Source organism: Corvus moneduloides, chromosome 1, assembly GCF_009650955.1.
Source record: "Corvus moneduloides isolate bCorMon1 chromosome 1, bCorMon1.pri, whole genome shotgun sequence".
Classification (NCBI taxonomy): Eukaryota; Metazoa; Chordata; class Aves; order Passeriformes; family Corvidae; genus Corvus; species Corvus moneduloides.
The window spans coordinates 143,230,326-143,247,536 of record NC_045476.1 but is presented as its reverse complement, the minus strand read 5'-3'; the positions used below and the strand labels follow the sequence as shown (position 1 = coordinate 143,247,536).

Below are 17,211 nucleotides of genomic sequence, written 5' to 3'. Positions count from 1 at the left end.
CTGGATTCAAATAACATCCTTGTGGCTAAGACGTTAAGCATTCAGGTTGGAAAGTATTAATTTAACTACAGTTTCTTTCCTGTAATTGTGTGTTTCTTCTATTTTTGACCAAATTAATCATACTGAGGGGTTATAGCCTCATTTCTTTCTTGGCAGTCAGCTTTGCTGCTCCTCATTTCTATTAGGGATCATATCTCCTTGCCTGCTGGAAGCTCTGTCCCCAGCCTGCTCTCCTACATGCTGACTTGTTCTCTCTCTTGATGCATCTTGCGGATGGTAGGACCATGGGCCCTACTGGGACTAAGCAATCGATGCCAGTTCTTCTTATGAGTAGGAGAAAACTGTTGTACCAGGGAGCAGAATAACTGCCCACTGACCCTCCTCTGCTGCAATAATTGTCAGGACTTTGGGTGTTTTCAAGCCTAGCTAAGCAATGGAATGAACTAATACAAGTCAGTTCCTCCAAGGTACAGCATGAGCTCTCTGGATTGCAGCAGTTGTATTGTCCGAAGCCTGAAGATGTGGTGTCTAAATATTCCTTTTTATGCTTCTCTAGAAGCCTGCTTCTGTCTCTTATGTAATTCTGCCAAGCTCCCACCTTGCTAGCTCTACTCTCCTTTTAATGAGCTTGTTTAGTTGTTGTTTAACCCAGAAGAACTTAAATGATTAAACCAAAACTAAAAGAATTAATGAATAAAGCCACAGACTTTACTCATGGGAACAAACCCATTGTTCGAAGTCTCTGTGAAGAAACTAATCAGGAAATAGTTATGAGAGAAAAATACAGAACATAAGAATTTGTGTAAGTGACTATCTGCCTTTGGGAACAACAACTTCTAACTTTTGCAATCTAGCAGTGAGGAATTAATTCTTAAACATTAGATTTAGGCACTGATTTGAAGGAGTTAAATTCCCAGGCTGCCTCTTTGGAGCAGGGTGGGGCATTGGGGAAGCCAGAGACAGAAAAAAAGGCACCTGAATGCACTTGGAAGGAGCAGCAAAACCTTCTGTCAAGCTCCCCTTCTCCTCGTATGCAACAACTGCTCCCCTGCTGAGGGAGTCCAGGTGCACACCAGCATTGCAGCCCTGGTGGCACATGCCTGCATGCAGAGTGACCCGTGTGTGCAGCCTTCCCCACACCAGGAAGAGAGTGCCACGTTCACATCCTGTTCGCCTCTCCTCAGAGCCACCCCTCCCCACTGGTGGGACAGTGCATGGCATGGCCAGTGGCTGGGGCCTGAGGGCAGGGACATGGACATCATCCCAGGCATCTTGGAATGCATCCTTTGGGGGACTGGGAACCGGGAGTGGGCCCCTCTCTGGCCCCTGGTACAGCACACACAAGGTAAGTGCCCACCGTGCGGCACCATGGTGGGGCCCAGGAACAAGAGGGCTTGCGGAGAGGGGGGTACTAATTTCAGCCTCTTCCCTGTGTCCTCTGGAGAGCCCCATTCCAGCACCTGTTTGCTGCTGGCGCTGCTCCTCTTCACCCCATTGTTCAGCCTGCACTGCCTGGCTTCCCCCTCTGAGCAGTCCTTTCTGCATAGGAACTGGGCAGAGCTGTGCTATCCTGTGCTAGAGCATCACTGGGTTTTGTCATCTGTGTTTCTGTCGCAGTCAGTGCTGACAATGGATTTAGGCAACTGCAAAAGAGAGGCTGAAGCAGTCCCTGAGAACTAGCAATTTGAAGCATCTGCTAACAATAAAAATGAATTGGAGGTACATTAAACCCTTTACCTTTTCCCTGCATTTTATTTCACAAACTAGAAGGCATGGAAGGATACCCACCATCCTTGATTTTCTCTGCATAAGAGGCAAACCACTTTTTCACAATGTAAAGTATTGGTATAAATTGTGCATAAAATGACTTGCAACTACCTGCTCTCCTTTCTCTAGGAGCAGCTCAGTAGCAGCTGATAGCCTGAGGAAAGTCCCAAAAACTTTCTGCTCTGGATTCTGCATTTGCTACTGGGTGGATAGCCATTTGGCAGGACACATTTTTCAGCCCCATGTTCTCAGAGCAAAGGAAACCTGAGAATTCCTGTGCATAGCTCCCTGGTGAGGAGGACTCCTGGCTGATGGCTGGTGGCAGTGCTTCCCAGGACCAGAGCTGGGTTCTCTTATTGGGAGACAAGAACGTGGAGCCAGTGGTTTTACTGTGGGTTTGTGAATTACGGTCCCAAGGCTGCGAGCTTGCACGGCTGCCAGAGGATGGCAGCAACAGGGAATTCCCTTGGCATGGGGATACTCACCCACCCTGGCATGTCAAGGTGGGGTTTTTTTTTTGCTTGGCAAACCTCCCAGCCCTGCTCCTGTACTCCTTGGGGTTGTTGCATGAGTGTTGCTGTTTTTTAAACATGGTGGTTTTCTGGGTAGACCTTAATAATTTTTTAGAGCTGCTTGGGTGTCTGTGTGTGAGACTGATATTCTGTTCTTTTTTTTACTTTAGTTGTAGCTTTGGAGCAGAAATGGGTAACTATGGGTCATGTGTTGATGCCAACCTTAATTTTTCCAACAGTTAAATTCTTCTGTCCACCCCCATTTTCACATTTTACATTTTTGGAAGCCTCAGAAACAATTTCCTCCTCCCATTCATGGCTATCCTGGCTGTGATTCAGTGGATCAGCCCAGTTTCAGGTCTTCACACAGGGGCTCTTTCCCTTCCCCTTTCCTTGAGGTCATTTTGTCCTCTTGGTTTGAAAAGGAGCTCTTTGTTTTCTCCCTCTACAAGAGACCATAACTGCACTGGTTCTGATCTGCCTGGAAACATCCCAGGACAGCTGAGGTGAGTTATTTTTCAGGGAGTATTTTTCAGCCCCTTCAACCCCATCAGGAGGTGAAAGAGTGAGATACGCTTTCAAGAGCTCCTAGACATGACTGGCTTGGCGTGGCTGCCAACTGCAGTTGCCTAGTGCCACATGGCACATCTACACAGGAGCAGCAGATCTGACACATTCCTTAGGGAAATCCATGGCACTAGAGTAAGTCTTAAATGATATTTGTAAACACTCAGCTCCCTGGAAAAGGTTAAAGTGGCTGTGACCACGTGGCTGTGTCCACGTGGCTGTGTAGTATAATGCCTCTTTGTGCTGGCTTTACATTTCTTTGTCTTTTGTTTTAATTGGGATTATTCTCCTGAAAGGTCCCTGATCAGGCTGATTGGATGCTAGCTGTTGGCATAAGGGTAGAAGGGGGCCCACACGGTCATGGGGAAAAAAAGGTGGAGATAGGATTTCTCCTTGGCATCAGCATGGATATAGCTTGGTTTATACTGCTTGAGGAACTGCATCTCTGAAATCAGCAACACCCAAGCCCGTGCTCCCACAGCCTTCCCTGTATAGGCATGGTATGTTACGGGATATGAGCGTGTTTAATGGTGCAGTAAAATCTGATGAAATATGTACTTAGTTACCTGAAGTATTTCCTGCAAACTAATATTGTAATATTTTTTGTGTCTGCTGGAGTAATGAGTGTAAGAAGCCACAACATGTGGGCTTTGTCTGCTTAATAGGAAGTGTATGTAATTGCCTCAGTGTAATACATCTTTATTTCCCTCAGGACTTCTCATAGGTTTTTGCTTATTTACAATATTGTTGTTTATGGGCAAAAACAATTTTCAGGATTAGTTGAGATTATTATCTACAGTATTGATCCTGGTTTGACTTTGTATCAGAGAAGGAGAAAACAGCTGGGTGAGAACAGTCACTGAGAGCTCAGATGTAATAGAATCATAGAATAGTTTGGATTGGAAGGGACCTTACAGGCTGGCTAGTTCCAAACACCCTGCCATGGGCAGGAACAACTTCCACTAGACCATGTTGCTCAGAGCCCCTAACAATTCTTCTGTAACTCAGCATTTCACATATCTGTTGTGTGTGGACACTGTGTGTAGTCGTTCAATTGCAGAAGCTGAGCCAGAGGTAGAAATTTATTTCACTTCTGCTTCTTTTTCCCTCTTTACCTGTCACTTCATAGACTCAGAGCTATTATTGGCTGCCCAGACACTCACCTTGAAAGATTGTCTTATTTTGTGCATTGTAGTAATAAATAATTTCTGCTCTGTATTTAGGGGTTGACAATGCTGACAGTTCCTTCAGATGGATCTGTGGCCTCTTGCCCCCTCACAGTGTATCACAGCCTGTCAAGCATGAGTATGTGCCTGATCCCTTGTGTGGTCTCATCAGCGGGTGGCTGTGGCTGATATCAGGTGTGATGAGAAATCCCACAGATTAAACACATTCTTGCAGAGGTCTTTCTACTCTGCCTTCTATCATATAGATGAAATCTAGATTTTGTGTGGAATGCCACAATTGAGGTTTTTAGCTCATTCTGTTCAAGAAGAACATCTTCAGTGCTTCAACTCACCCCTCTTTACTAGGGGCTGGATGTCTAGCCTCAGCAAGGTGAGAGCATCATTTGGTCTTGTTTTTTTCCAGTGGCAGCACAGTGCCTGCTGGTACTTCTGATGCCGTGGGGGCTGCTTCACCTGTGCTGTGAGGGACCCAAGGCAGGAGGGCAAGGAGCTGTCTCCATGGAGAGAAAGATTTTGTCTCCATGGAGAGAAAGATTTTCTCTCCATTTGCCTTGGCTTAGGAAGCACCCTAGAGACAGTGAAGGTCTCTTTAGCTGGCACCATCACCAGAGGAAAATGTTGTTGTGGTACATCCCTACAAACATTCACCAGGGTATTTTGAACACTTAAGCAATGGCATTTCCAGCCATGGCTTTCAATTAGGAAAAGCTCTAGAGCAAGTCAAGGTGTCCATAGGATGTGTGGGTGGGAGTCAAAGGGCAGCATGGCCACAGCACAGGTGGGTTTCAATCAGGACATCTTTCCTCTGCAAGAAGGAAGAGAAAGGCTGTTAAAGGTGAAGGCAAACCCTCCTAAGTTTTTTCCCCCTTCAAGTGTTTTGTAGGGGTTTTTAATGCTATTTTCTCAGTCTCTGTAGGATACCTCAGTCTCCAGTCTGCTCCCTGATGCACTGCAGATGTTAGCTTTTTCAGGTTAATCAGTAAACCAGTCCCTGAGCATGGGGAAAGTAGAGGCAAACGTCCTCACCCAGCTTTCTGCTGGTGTACTCATCTGTGAAGACTGCAGTGAAGTTTTTCCAGTTCAAAACCATCCCCCCAGCTCTTTAGTCTAAAACTGTTCACTGAAAGCAAACAAGGGTATCAAAACACTGACTCTATTTCATCCTCTTGTCCTCTACCTATCAGATTTCAGAGTTCACACAGTTTGTTTCCTTTATCTTACTGGGAAATGTGTTTGGGAGAAAATGCATACCATTTTTTAGGTATTAGGGAAATATATATTATTTTCAGCCCTAATAAATCAAAACTTGGGAAGAGGACTTTGCTCAGCCTTTAAAATGCAACCTCTTTGAATCTCTCATAGGGGAATTCAAAACTTAAATGTCACAATGAAGCACGTGATCACAGAATGGGTAAGGTTGGAAGGAATCACTGGAAATCTTCTAGTTCAATCTCCCCACTCAACCAGGGCCCCCTAGAGCACATTACTCAGGATTGTGTCCAAAAGGCTTTTGAATCATTCCAGAGAAGGAGACTCTACAACCTCTCTGGGCAGCCTGTTCCAGTGCTCTGTCAGCCTCACAGTAAAGAAGTTCTTCCTTGTGTTCAGATGGAATCACCTATATTCCCATTGCAGCTAAAAGCAAGAAGAAGCACTGCACAGTTTTCTGTTGTTCGTCTGCTGTCAAAAATCCAGCAACTTGCCAAGGTTTAGTGCCCATTTAACTAGTTTCTGCTAGAAAAGAATTTGTGGCTCTGCCTCATAAAAGCAGGACTGTCAACGGAGCCAGCTTGCACACAAGCTCTCAGGCTCTGTCAGAGCTGTAGGTCTGATCTGCTGAGGGTTGTGTTCTGATTAGCTTTAGTGTGACCAAGAAGCTGACATGAGAAGGCAAAATTGAACACTGGTTAGAAAGTGTTGCCCATATCTTTCTTCAACCTCATACACCTATTCTGCCTTGCTGAACATCAACCATCCCCGCAGATGTAAAGATCACATCTCTGGTGCGAAACGAACACACAGCTTACAGACTGCAGCCTCCAGCTTAGAGAGAGATCAGCTGCTGCTTGGGAACTTACTCATTGCTCAAAGGTAAGGGAAATAAGTAGAGGAGAGCATACCCCTTGCCTGTGCCTTTGCACAGTACTATAAACATGTCTGTATCATCCCAGCTCTCAACATCCATAGGGAAATACAGGGTTTTTTCCCTCAACCACTGCAAGCAGAGTGGGAGTAAACCATGGAGCTGTTTATACCTCTGAACACAGAAGAGGCTGGACATGGGGCAGCAGGTCTGGAACAGTGGGAAAATAGCCCAAAGACTGGAGGCAGTATGCAGTTTTGTAAGCCTGCTTGAGGAGTGACCTGCTTATCTGGTTTCTGCCAGTGTCATACATGAAATCTCTAATTGTGTTTGGTCTTTGCATATTAAGTGTTTTAATCAATTAATTCTGAGTTAAATATTTTTAAATTTGAATGTTAAAATTAACCCATCAGCCCAGGTACAAAAACCAAGTTCCATTATCAATGTTTTCAATTGTTCAAAGTAGTTTATTAAGAGAGTTGCACCATTCCCAGTTAGAAATTCCCCAGTTAAAAATCCCCAACTTATGCTCCCTTCTCAAACTTTAAACCACCTGTACACCATAAGAGTTATCTTTCCTATGTTCATTGTCTGCTTTTACAAGTGTTTTAAGATGTGTTGGATGTATTTTAATATTTTTTTAAGTGTTTTTACTTTGTACCTTAATCCAAAGGCTAACTTCAAAACCCCAGTTTCTAACAGCCAGCAGCTATTTTTAGCTCCTCAACCGTTACCCTGCAGGCAAGCTCCAGGGCAACCTTAATTTTAACGAGGGCATTTTAGCACCCTTATCTCAACTGATACCACCCCTCTGACAACGATGAGCCATTGGTGGACTGAGATGATCTATCAAAGGGAAAGCACCAATCACTTTAAACTGAAGGGGCGGGCTGTGGGCAGGCTAGGGCGGAGCAAAGACACTATAAAAACAACGAGACTGGCCTCAAGAAGTTCAGAGAGAGCGAGAGAGGGTGTTCAGAGAGGAGGGAGAGAGTTGGGAGAGTCCTCTGCAGGCTAGCTGTGGTGGACATCAGTGCTGGGCATTAAAAGCCTTACTCCTATTAAGGAGCCTTTAAAAACTCTTTTTTCTGACTTTTGGACCAGCCACAAGTCAGCTGAGCACTGCAAGTCCTTTTTCTCTACCTGAGGTCCAGTGCTGTCCCAGCCAGAAGATCTCAGATCCCTGCACTCCTGGGGCATACCATCTACCAAGCCATAGGATCCCAAATTTTTATATTTTTCTAATTTTTTGTAATTTTTAAACTTTTCTGTTTTCAATAAATTATTTTAATTTTTAATTTAATTAAGAGTTGTCTCTTTCCTCACAACCAGGCACTTCTCTGGGTCCCAGAACAGAATTTTCTGGTGTGTGTGTACTGCCCTGCTTGGGTTCCTTCTACAAGGCCTGGAAGGAGTCATGTGCCTGTGACAGTTTCCCTGCCAAGCCCAGCATGGTGCTGGGCAGCAGGTAACAGCAAACCAACCCAGCTCCACGTTCTGAGCTTGGGGCACACAGGCTCAAGCAAATGCAGATGATGGGAGAGCTCACAGTCCATCTATTCTGGACATCTCCCTCTTCAGCATTGCTGGCAGAGCTGCTTGCAGGAATGTTTCCTAGCCTGACAGACAACAGAAGCTGGTGAGCAAAACCCTTTTATTTAGGCTGATACCTTAAAATTCATTTTGAAGAAGTCTTGGTAGCTCTTCCTGGACGCCTCATCCAGGACACTGAAAATGAATGCTCTTGCAGAGCTGGGGCTGTGCTAAGCACCAGCTATAGCTTGTCTGAGTATCTGTTGCCTGATTCTCACTGGGCTATTTTTCACAAATCTTAGACTGTTTTCAATGCTTCTCTTCTCAGCAGATGCTATGGTAAAATGAGTTTTAATTTTTTTCTGAGGATGTTAACATTTGCATTTGAATTTTTTCTTTTTTTTACTGATGATTGAGGTGACAGCAAGTTAAACAGGAGCTTTGTAATTATACTAATCTTTTTTAAGAGGTTCGAGAATGTTAATTACGAAATTTCTAGGCAGTAAGGAACATTACACTACTAGTCATTTGTCAGAAAGTGGGGTGCAGAAGACAAATGCAAAGACACTTGAGTCACTAATTACACATATCCTACCTAGTGCAGAATTTAGTTTTGCTTTGGACTGCTTCAAAATGGTATGTTACAGAAAGATGGGGTGCATAGTGCAGGCTGTATCTGATATCCAGCTTAGCCACCGACTTGAGGGCTTAAACTATGGAGCCAGCAGAGCAGGTACTCCTCCTCCCTTAGTCATCATTGAGTGGGAAAGACCAGGCATGGGATGAATCTAAATCCCTATGCTGCTTTGGAGGTGCCTGGCTCAGTGTAGTGCTTTGCACTTCCTGTTCCCATCTTCTAGACTAGTCTACAACTAATGGACTTTAAATTAAATTGGCTGTGGCCACTGTGTTGATTTTCGAGTCTCATAGCATGTCTGTGAGTTGCAGTGATGTAGGGTGAAAGTCTGGCTGCTCATGCCAACACCTGTCTGCTCCTAAGATTTCATGAGATTGCTGTGTGGATCTAGGACACTGCTGTCGCACAAAGCAGTGGTGTTGCTCCCACCTTGAATCTGTGCTTCTTCTGGTTCATTTGCCCTAGCACTCATTTGGCTCCTCAATGAAGCATTTTGTCTGGGTAAACTGACAGGAAAATAGTCATTGATATAATTCTTAAAATAAAAGTTGTCTTTCATGTAAAATCACACCTGTAACTCTGGCTCATTATGATTTTGTGATCCAAAGACTTCATTGCTCTTTGGAGCTTAAGTATGATCTTTCTTTTTCTATGGTCTTGAAGTCTGCTTTGGGCATCGATAAAAAAGATGTCTGAATCTTATCCTTGCTTGTCTCCAACAGTCTGCCATATCTGATTAAGCCCTGTTTGAAGGAATCAAAAGAAAACAAATTACTCAAGTAGAAATTTGACCCAACTCAAAAAACAAGGCTTTAGAAACATGAACAAACTGCAGACTGTGAACTTCAGTCGTAAGGGAGGTGAGGACCTTTGTCTAACCTGGTAACTGGAGACTGATTATTTTATGTGGAATTTTGGTAAGATGTATAAACTGTTATGCTCATGTTTACAATGTCAACAGGGATTGTCCCAGAAGAATGGCATTCACTAATGTGAGCAGTTGGGAGATATGCTTTCCATTCTTTGACTAATACGGACTTTGAAACGTGGCCAGCAGCTTCAGAGAACAGCCCATTGATGTGTGAATCAGCACCAGGCCTGGAGCAGAGCTCTTAAGAAAGGGATGTTTGCAGTGTAGTCAAAAGTAAATAGTCAATATCAACCTAAACAGATGTGTTCTGCTTAAACTGAGGTTATACCGGTGTAACTCCCTTTCCCTCAATGACGTTCATGGTTGATTTACATCATCTAGGCTAGAAGCTTTGGCCTCGTTTGGTGATATGAACTGTTTTTCCCATAACGGGGAAATGAAGAGAGATTATGGAACTATGATAAAGAGAAATCACGGAATCGTTAGGGTTTAACTCTTGGATGAGGCACACAGCGACTCTCTGGCCATATTCCCCTTTGTATCCTGCTGTGTGTTGCAGAAACAGCCCTCTAATGCAGAGGCCTATGGTGAAGTGCAAGGTTTGGAAGAAGTCCCTCCACACACGAAAACAACGGGTCAGAGCAAAGCACATACTGGCTCCTTGGACAGGACCTCATGGTGGCTGAGGTGAAGTAGTAACATGGAAGTTCATATCCCCTTGTGGACAACTCTACCTCTGGCTGACAATTCCCTAGAACTAAATCAGCCTCATGGGAGCTGAAATCTCCAGCAGAGTCCTAGCTAACATGTTCAATGACTTGACTGCCGTCCTGCTCAAAACGAAGTAATTTTGCCAGCTGATACAGATTGCACTTGAAGCCTTTTTCTTCAACAGCCAAGGATATCTCCACTGTAAAGATGTTCCTGTGAAAAGCAACCAAAATATGGGGTTTGTGTACATAACAGGCTTGTACCCACACAGTTAACTCCCAGTTAAAACCTAGTTTAATTTTTTGGGCTCCAGCTTGGGAGTAAATAGATCGTGACTCCATTTACTTTGCTTTATGACTCTAACCTACTATTTTTTAATGTTTCTTTTCCATTTTTATTGGGGGTATTGTTGTGGTTTGGGGTTTTTTTTCCTGCTTTGTAATTGTCACAAGGTTTTTGTAGTTACTGACTTCTTATCACATTATTTTATTTCCTTTGTTTCTCTCTCTTTCAGTAACAGTCTTTTGTTTCCAGTAGTGACTAAAGCACCATGAACATTATATCATTCAGTGTCTGTGTTATCGTGAAGCAGTGACTCAGTCATCATGTCAAGATGACCAAGAGCACAGCTTGTAGTATCTGTAGAAGCTTCAGTCAAACAAATAATAGCAGCTTTCACCTGATCAAAACTCTTGCTCCGTCTCTTGACTATTGTACTGGTTTTTGCCAGAGTTAATGTTCCTCATAGTAATTTGTGTGGTCTGTGTTTTGGATTTGTGATGAAAAAAGTATTGCTAGTAATCAGGATGTTTAGTTGCTGCTGAACAGTGCTTGCATAGCATTAGGGTGTGTTTTGTTTCTCATACTGCCCCATCAGTGTAGTGTAGGCTGGGGGTGCACAAGAAGCTGGAATGGGACACAGCTGGGACAGTTGACCCCAGCTGACCAAAGGAATATTCCATACCATATGGTGTCACGCTCAGCATAAAAAGCAGGGGGAAGAAGGGAAAAAGGGGACATTTGGCATTGGTCCTCCTAGGTAGCCGTTACCCACGATGGAGTACTGCTTTCCTAGAAATGGCTGAAGACTTACACACTGATGGGAAGCAGTGAATGAATTCCTGATACTGCTTTGCTTCTCATGCAGCATTTGCTTTATCTATTGAACTGTCTCTATCTCAACCCACAATTTTTTGTGCTTTTACCCTTCCAATTTTCTCTCCCATCTTGCTGGAAGAGTGGCTCCAGCTGTGTGAGGCTGAGCTGCTGGCTGCTGTGATAACTACACATCAGAGACTGCCAGGACAAACTGAAGAGCAGTGCATGGTTTAAAAAGCATGCATGTGAGAGATAATAGCATCTGGCTCATGAAAAGAATACTCAGTTCTCCTTCATTTCTTTAATTCCTGAGAAGGAATTTAACTTCCTGACCCCATTTCCATAGTAATCCCTGTCAAGAAGAAGTTATATCATACATACCATTATATCCTATACTAATGCTAAAATACCAGAAAAAAAAAGACAGCAAGTTCTATATTGGAGAATCCACGTGAGATACAGTTGCTGAAAGACCAACAATACTCAAAACTAGGGGGAAAAGCATCATCGCCTTGTTATCTCTGTAAGTACAACAGAGCGCATTAAAAGGTGTTAAAGGTACATAGAATGGATCATTCAGCTACACTGATCTTAGTTTTCTCTTGCAGAAAGCAGCTATGAAGTAGATGCTTTGAATTTTTGTGAGCTAAACACCTACTCTTTATGTCAGCATTAGCCATGAGTTGCAAAATGCTACTAATACTTTTATACTTTAAACCAGTAAACTACAGTTTGTAGTAAAATGTCCAAATGTCCAACTGTAATGTGTCACAGGGAGACAGCTGAGCGAACACCAGCCTGCTACCTGTATCTCAAGCCCTTGCAAGAAACTTGAATGTGAGACCATTTCTTTAGAGTTTTTTTATTCAAGATTTACATCTTACAGTTTTGAACATAAGTATCTGCAAATTAAAAAGCATCCAGCAGAGTGTTTGTGTGTGTATGTACCCATCTACATACGTGTGAATATTTCAGAGTGCAGGACCTCTTGTTTTTAGATCATCACTGATAATCTAGCAGTTGTTTATATTTAAATGAATAATGCTGCTAAGCAGAAGGTTCTGCCTTCTGGAGTCCACTCATTTTTTTTGCGTTAGGAACTATCTGTAAATGATTAACACTCTCTCTGGAAATGAAACTAGGAGAGCCAAGTGCAAGAGGTGCAGGAAGGAAAGCAAGGAATGATTACAGAGCACCCCTCCTCTGCAGGAGCAGCAGACTGGAAGGGCCTTTGGGCTGCTCATTCCCCTGCCATAAAATCAAGTAATTCTTTTAACAGATGGATCCAACTTCATTCTAAATGCAGTCAGGTCTGTTCTTTTTTCCCTCCCCTGTTGTTAGTCCTGTTAGAATATTTCTGAAATGCCACTGGCTTGTAAGCATTGTGATTTCCTGCCTGTGTTTATACCTGTCTGACATATGTGACTCCGTGTTTCAACAACTGAGCATGTTCACTCAGGTTGTGACTTGGAGCAGCATTTTCTGTGAAGATCAAAGGAAGGGCTAGTTACAGCTAACAGAAGATTATTTGAGTCAGAATGGGAGACAAGCCTGCCTTTGTTTGAAAGTGATACTGGAGAGTGCATGCTGGAAGAGACATGCCATTCCTCTCAACTGGTAAAGGGAGAATTTTATATAAAAATTCTTTTGAGGATTTGGTAAATAATGTATTACATTTCTGTCAGGGTTTTCTGTTTCTGATTGAGGTAGAGTCAGAAATAGCTCATTTGTGCTTCAGTGAGACTTGTACTACAATAACAAGAGGGAATGAGCTATCTGTGCTTGGAGGCACGTTTGTGTGTACATGCAGAGAGAGACATCTCTCCAAGAGTACTCCTTGTGCCTTGCCCTGCCTGATGTAACACTTAACAGCACTATTTACTCAGTTGTTCAGATAGCTCCCTTTTGAGCTTGCCTCCATCTTCCCATAAGCCTTGTATCACCTCTTTGGCTCTCAGTTTAGGGGTCCAAGGGAGCCACATTAAGCAAGGATAGGAACAACACAGCTTCTCAATGTGAGGCAGACTGTAGCTTCTGGGGATTAATATACCTAGGCTTGGAGTGGTCTGGCTTGGACCTTACCTTGTACACCAGGAATTAGACTGGGTCAAACAGGAACATCCAGAAAGCCTGCCCCTGGAAAGCAAAAGAAGTGTATCCCCAAGCCAACTGGCCATTTTGTGGGAGAAGCTGGTCAGGCAGTGCTAGCTTGCCTCCCTGTTTCTCCTGTGGGACCTGGAAACTGACAAAAGCTTATAATCCTATTCTTGCTTTTCCTGGTATGTAATTTCTGTAGTTGCCATGGAGATGATATGTGATGGTACTTGAGAAAATCTTTTTATTAAGATGTTTTCAGATATGATTGATGTTTTTATACAGTCATTTGAGAGGTTTTTATTTGCAATCTAGCAGGCATTATTAAAAACATGAAATGGTCTTTGAGTATGCAGCAAAATATCCCAGAAACTAAAGTGTCCCAAAGTATCACAGGCTATTCACAGAAACAGTGTAAATATCCATTCTGCCCCTTCTCCATTCTCCCACTTATTTCTAGTTTTAAGATTTCATTCCTGAGAATAAGAAATTGAAATTTAGGAGTCGAGGGGTTTGGTTTTAACTCTTCAAAAAGGAAAAAAAATTGCTACTCATAGTGGTCTCTTAAAACTACCTGAAAGCAGGTTGTAGTGAGGTGGGTGAGTCTTGTCTCCCTATTAACAAGTGATAGAACAAGAAGAAATTTCCTCAGGTTGTGTCAGGGAAGGTTTAAATAGTACAGTAGGAAAAATTTCTTCACAGAAAAGGTTCTTAAACATTGGAACAGTCTGCCCAGGAAGGAGGTTGAGTCACCATTCCTGAAGGTGTTTGAAAGATGTGTAGATGTGGTCCTTAGGGTTTAGTGGTGGACTTGGCAGTACTGCATTATTGTTGGACTGAATGATCTTAGAGGTCTTTTTCAATTTAAATAACTCTATCATTCTAGGCTTGTTAACAGTACTGTGGGTGGATATGTTTGTATATAACCTTAGTAAGCATATAAAAAGTTACTTTAGTTACTTTATTTTACAGTTCATGTTCTCCAGCTTGGTTTGTTAACTGCTATGCATATTAATTAAAATAATCAGTGTGATGAATATAAATAGGATCTCATGAAAGTGGTTAAAACTCGGAGATAAATAAAAGAGTCCCACTTCCATAGTTGCTGTATCCTCTCAAGTTCCCCCACCTTTTCATAACTTACCAGGCTCTCATTCCAGCCTTTGCAATTTGTCACTTTTCTGGAAAAAGATGTATTTTAAATTTGTGAGGTAGTGTAGTTACCAAGTCTCCTCTCTCTATTCCTAACAAAGATGATGCCAAATGTTTTGATTCTCTCCTCATATATTGAACAACGTCCTTTTTCTTTTGCGTCACAAGGAACAAATCAAATGTATTTTCATTTCATGTTCCCACACTGGTAATTGCCTTTTTACTCTTATTTCAGCTGTCCTTCAGTACTTCATATGGACCTTAACCCATATCTGAGTATATGAATAGCACTATGAAAACCATTGAAATAAGGACCTTGTTTTATTTATACTTCTGTAAAGCACTGAGTACAGCCAGAGCTCTGTGAATAGTAATAGCTAAATGATAAGCCTCTCCCAATTCCACATGGTAGCTCTTTGAAAAATATGGTTTTTGTTAAGGACTCTGAATTCCTCTTGCTTCAGAGTTAACTCATAATTGGAAGTTCAGAACATGTTCCACCCCTTTCTCTTTTTTTTTTTAATGAGATCCACTGAGGTCTGACAAAATCCCAATTATTGGAAATGGTGCATAGCTTTTGAAACAGTACATGCCATTAAATTTGTTGGGAATACCTTTAGATCACAAATACATAGAGAAATCAAGAAAAAATAGGAGTAACAGTTTAACTAGCCTTGATGAGTGAGCCAACAACAGACATTTAAAGTGTTTAGGTTTTTTTCTGCTCATCAGTTCAATTTATAGCCATAGCAAGTTTCCATAAATAATGGCATATACCTTTTAGTCAATGCAAGTTAAGTTCCTTTTTCTAAGTTTTCATTTTACAGACCTGGCAACTGCAGTTTAATGTGCTTTAGGAAAATACTCATGTAATAAGGATAAATTGCATTTCACCATATAACTGAGTCTCCAATGCAGATTTTAGTCTGCAAGTGATAAACTTACTAGAATTATTGCCAAAGATACAGATTTCATTTGCCATAAACCCCTTATTTTACTTTGACAATAAATAGAGATTTTGCATGTATAATATCATTGTAAAATACTTTCAAAATGATGTGAAAAGGTGCTCTGGTAAATAAGCATCAGGTCCTGCCTGAGTGCTGGAAGCAGGACCGTACCCATTCACTTATTTTGAGTAGCAATGTGCTGCCCCTCCACGTGGCAAATGGATTTCTCCTGACTGATAGTTCAAACCTCCTTTGCCCACGCCTCAGCTTGTGCAGGACTCTCATGTGGCCGGGATGGGGATGCCAGGTGAGCACTGAAGGTGCCTTGCTTGAGGCGAATTTGCCATTTCTTGAGCTTGTTCCCTCCGGCAGCCCCTGTGCAGGTCAGTGTCACCCTTGACAAACTGCACAGGGTCACCAGCTTAAAACCCTTCCTGTAGATTGTGAATTTTGACCTACCTTTAGTGTTAAACACTGGCAGGTAGCTTATAAAGAACATAATGGTAACGGGGTATATTTTGGATGGATTATTTCAGGTGCCTAAGCAAGGCAGTGAGGGAGTGGCAGGCCAGAGGAAGGCATTCGTCAAGCCTATTTTGCCACCAAGGAAAATGTTGGCAGATCCACAATGTCAGTCCATGGTCTATGTACTCAGGGGTTATCTGGAAAGGACTTCAAAGTGGATAGGTGACTTCCATGTCTTGTTCCAAAACATATTAAGGTGAAGTAAATTAAATTTCTGTATTGTTTTTTATTTTCTGGAAAACTTAAGGGCAAGATGTTTCTGTGACAAGCCTCATGCATTTGGAAGCACTGGAAGAATGTGTCAACAGTTTGAAATCTGGGGTCTGACAAAGTGGCCTGTATGCTCAGACAGATGTTTCGGTGATGAAGAAACTTGCAATTTATGCCAACAGTTTTGAATATTTAAAGCTCTTTCCTGTAGAAGTCCTTAGTTGACTGAAGTAGTACCATGGATCTGAAGTTGTCTGCAGCTGAATTCCCCAACTGAGGTTTGTCTTGAGACTTACGTGTGGGAAGCTCTGCAGTGCTGCGGATGATATCACAACTGGATATCACAACTGGAAACTCAGAGAATATCATTTTTATTACTTATTAAACTGGCTGTTCCACCAGTCCTTTAGTCTCTGAAGGATATTAAATGGCAGACACTGCACAAATAAGGAAGCCTCTCACATGATAAGATGAGAACAGAAGGACTCTGGTGGCCTTTAGGGCGATACAGTAACCATTTTGTGATCTGTCTCCAGTTGCAGCTCATCTTTCATTTGTGTGTGGTTTTACTAGCCTGAGATATGCTATCCTATTTTTTCTCTTCCGTTTGAGTGCGGCTGTATGCGATAACCCTGGTTCCTTAGAAATTACCTGCTGATTTAGGATTCATTCTGATTTGAGATGCTTGCAATGTACTTTTCCTCTTTACTGTGTTTTCCCCTTTATTTATTTAATATAAGAATGTGTGAGTATGTACCTGCATGAGACAATTTTGCCATGCTGTAGCTGCATGGTGTTACTTTACCTTCATCTCATCTCCCTGAATGGATCCATGTGATATTTGACCTCCTTAGGGCAACGTACTCTGCTCTCAATCTTTAGGGGTCTGTTCAGCCCTGCGTTTGGAAGCCTGGTGCTATCATCATGCTAAGCAGAGCTCATTAACACCTGTCAGCCTGGAGCAGGCAGTGCAGTATGTATGCCAACAGCAACGCTCAGGTGAAACATGTGGTCATTGCAATAAAATGAGCAGAGCTATGAGGGTAAGATTTGAGCCCAGACTGCCACTACACATTTGTGTTGATCATACACATGCGCTGTTTTTTCTTGTGCACAGACTAGGAGGTTGCTTAAGTTAGGCACAGAGGAGCATCACAGGGTAATGATTGTAAGATAAAAGATGGTAGATTTAGACTAGGTACAAGGAAGAAGCTTTTCACAATGAGGGTAGTGAGGCACTGGAACAGCTTGCACAGAGAAATTTTGGATGCCCCATCCCTGGAAATGTTCAAGGCCAGGCTGGATGGGGCTTTG

The 17,211-nt window shown here is 42.5% G+C and overlaps 1 protein-coding gene across 1 annotated transcript in view; it reads left to right on the top strand.

The window, feature by feature from the left end:
- The first annotated feature begins 872 nt into the window (after nucleotides 1-872).
- Nucleotides 873-17,211, top strand: part of NIPAL2 (NIPA like domain containing 2) — a 56,355-nt gene continuing 40,016 nt past the window's right edge. The window contains exon 1 of the mRNA XM_032130078.1: nucleotides 873-1,345. Coding sequence (XP_031985969.1) covers nucleotides 980-1,345 — 366 coding nt within the window. The 5' untranslated portion in view covers nucleotides 873-979. The remainder of the gene's footprint in view (nucleotides 1,346-17,211) is intronic.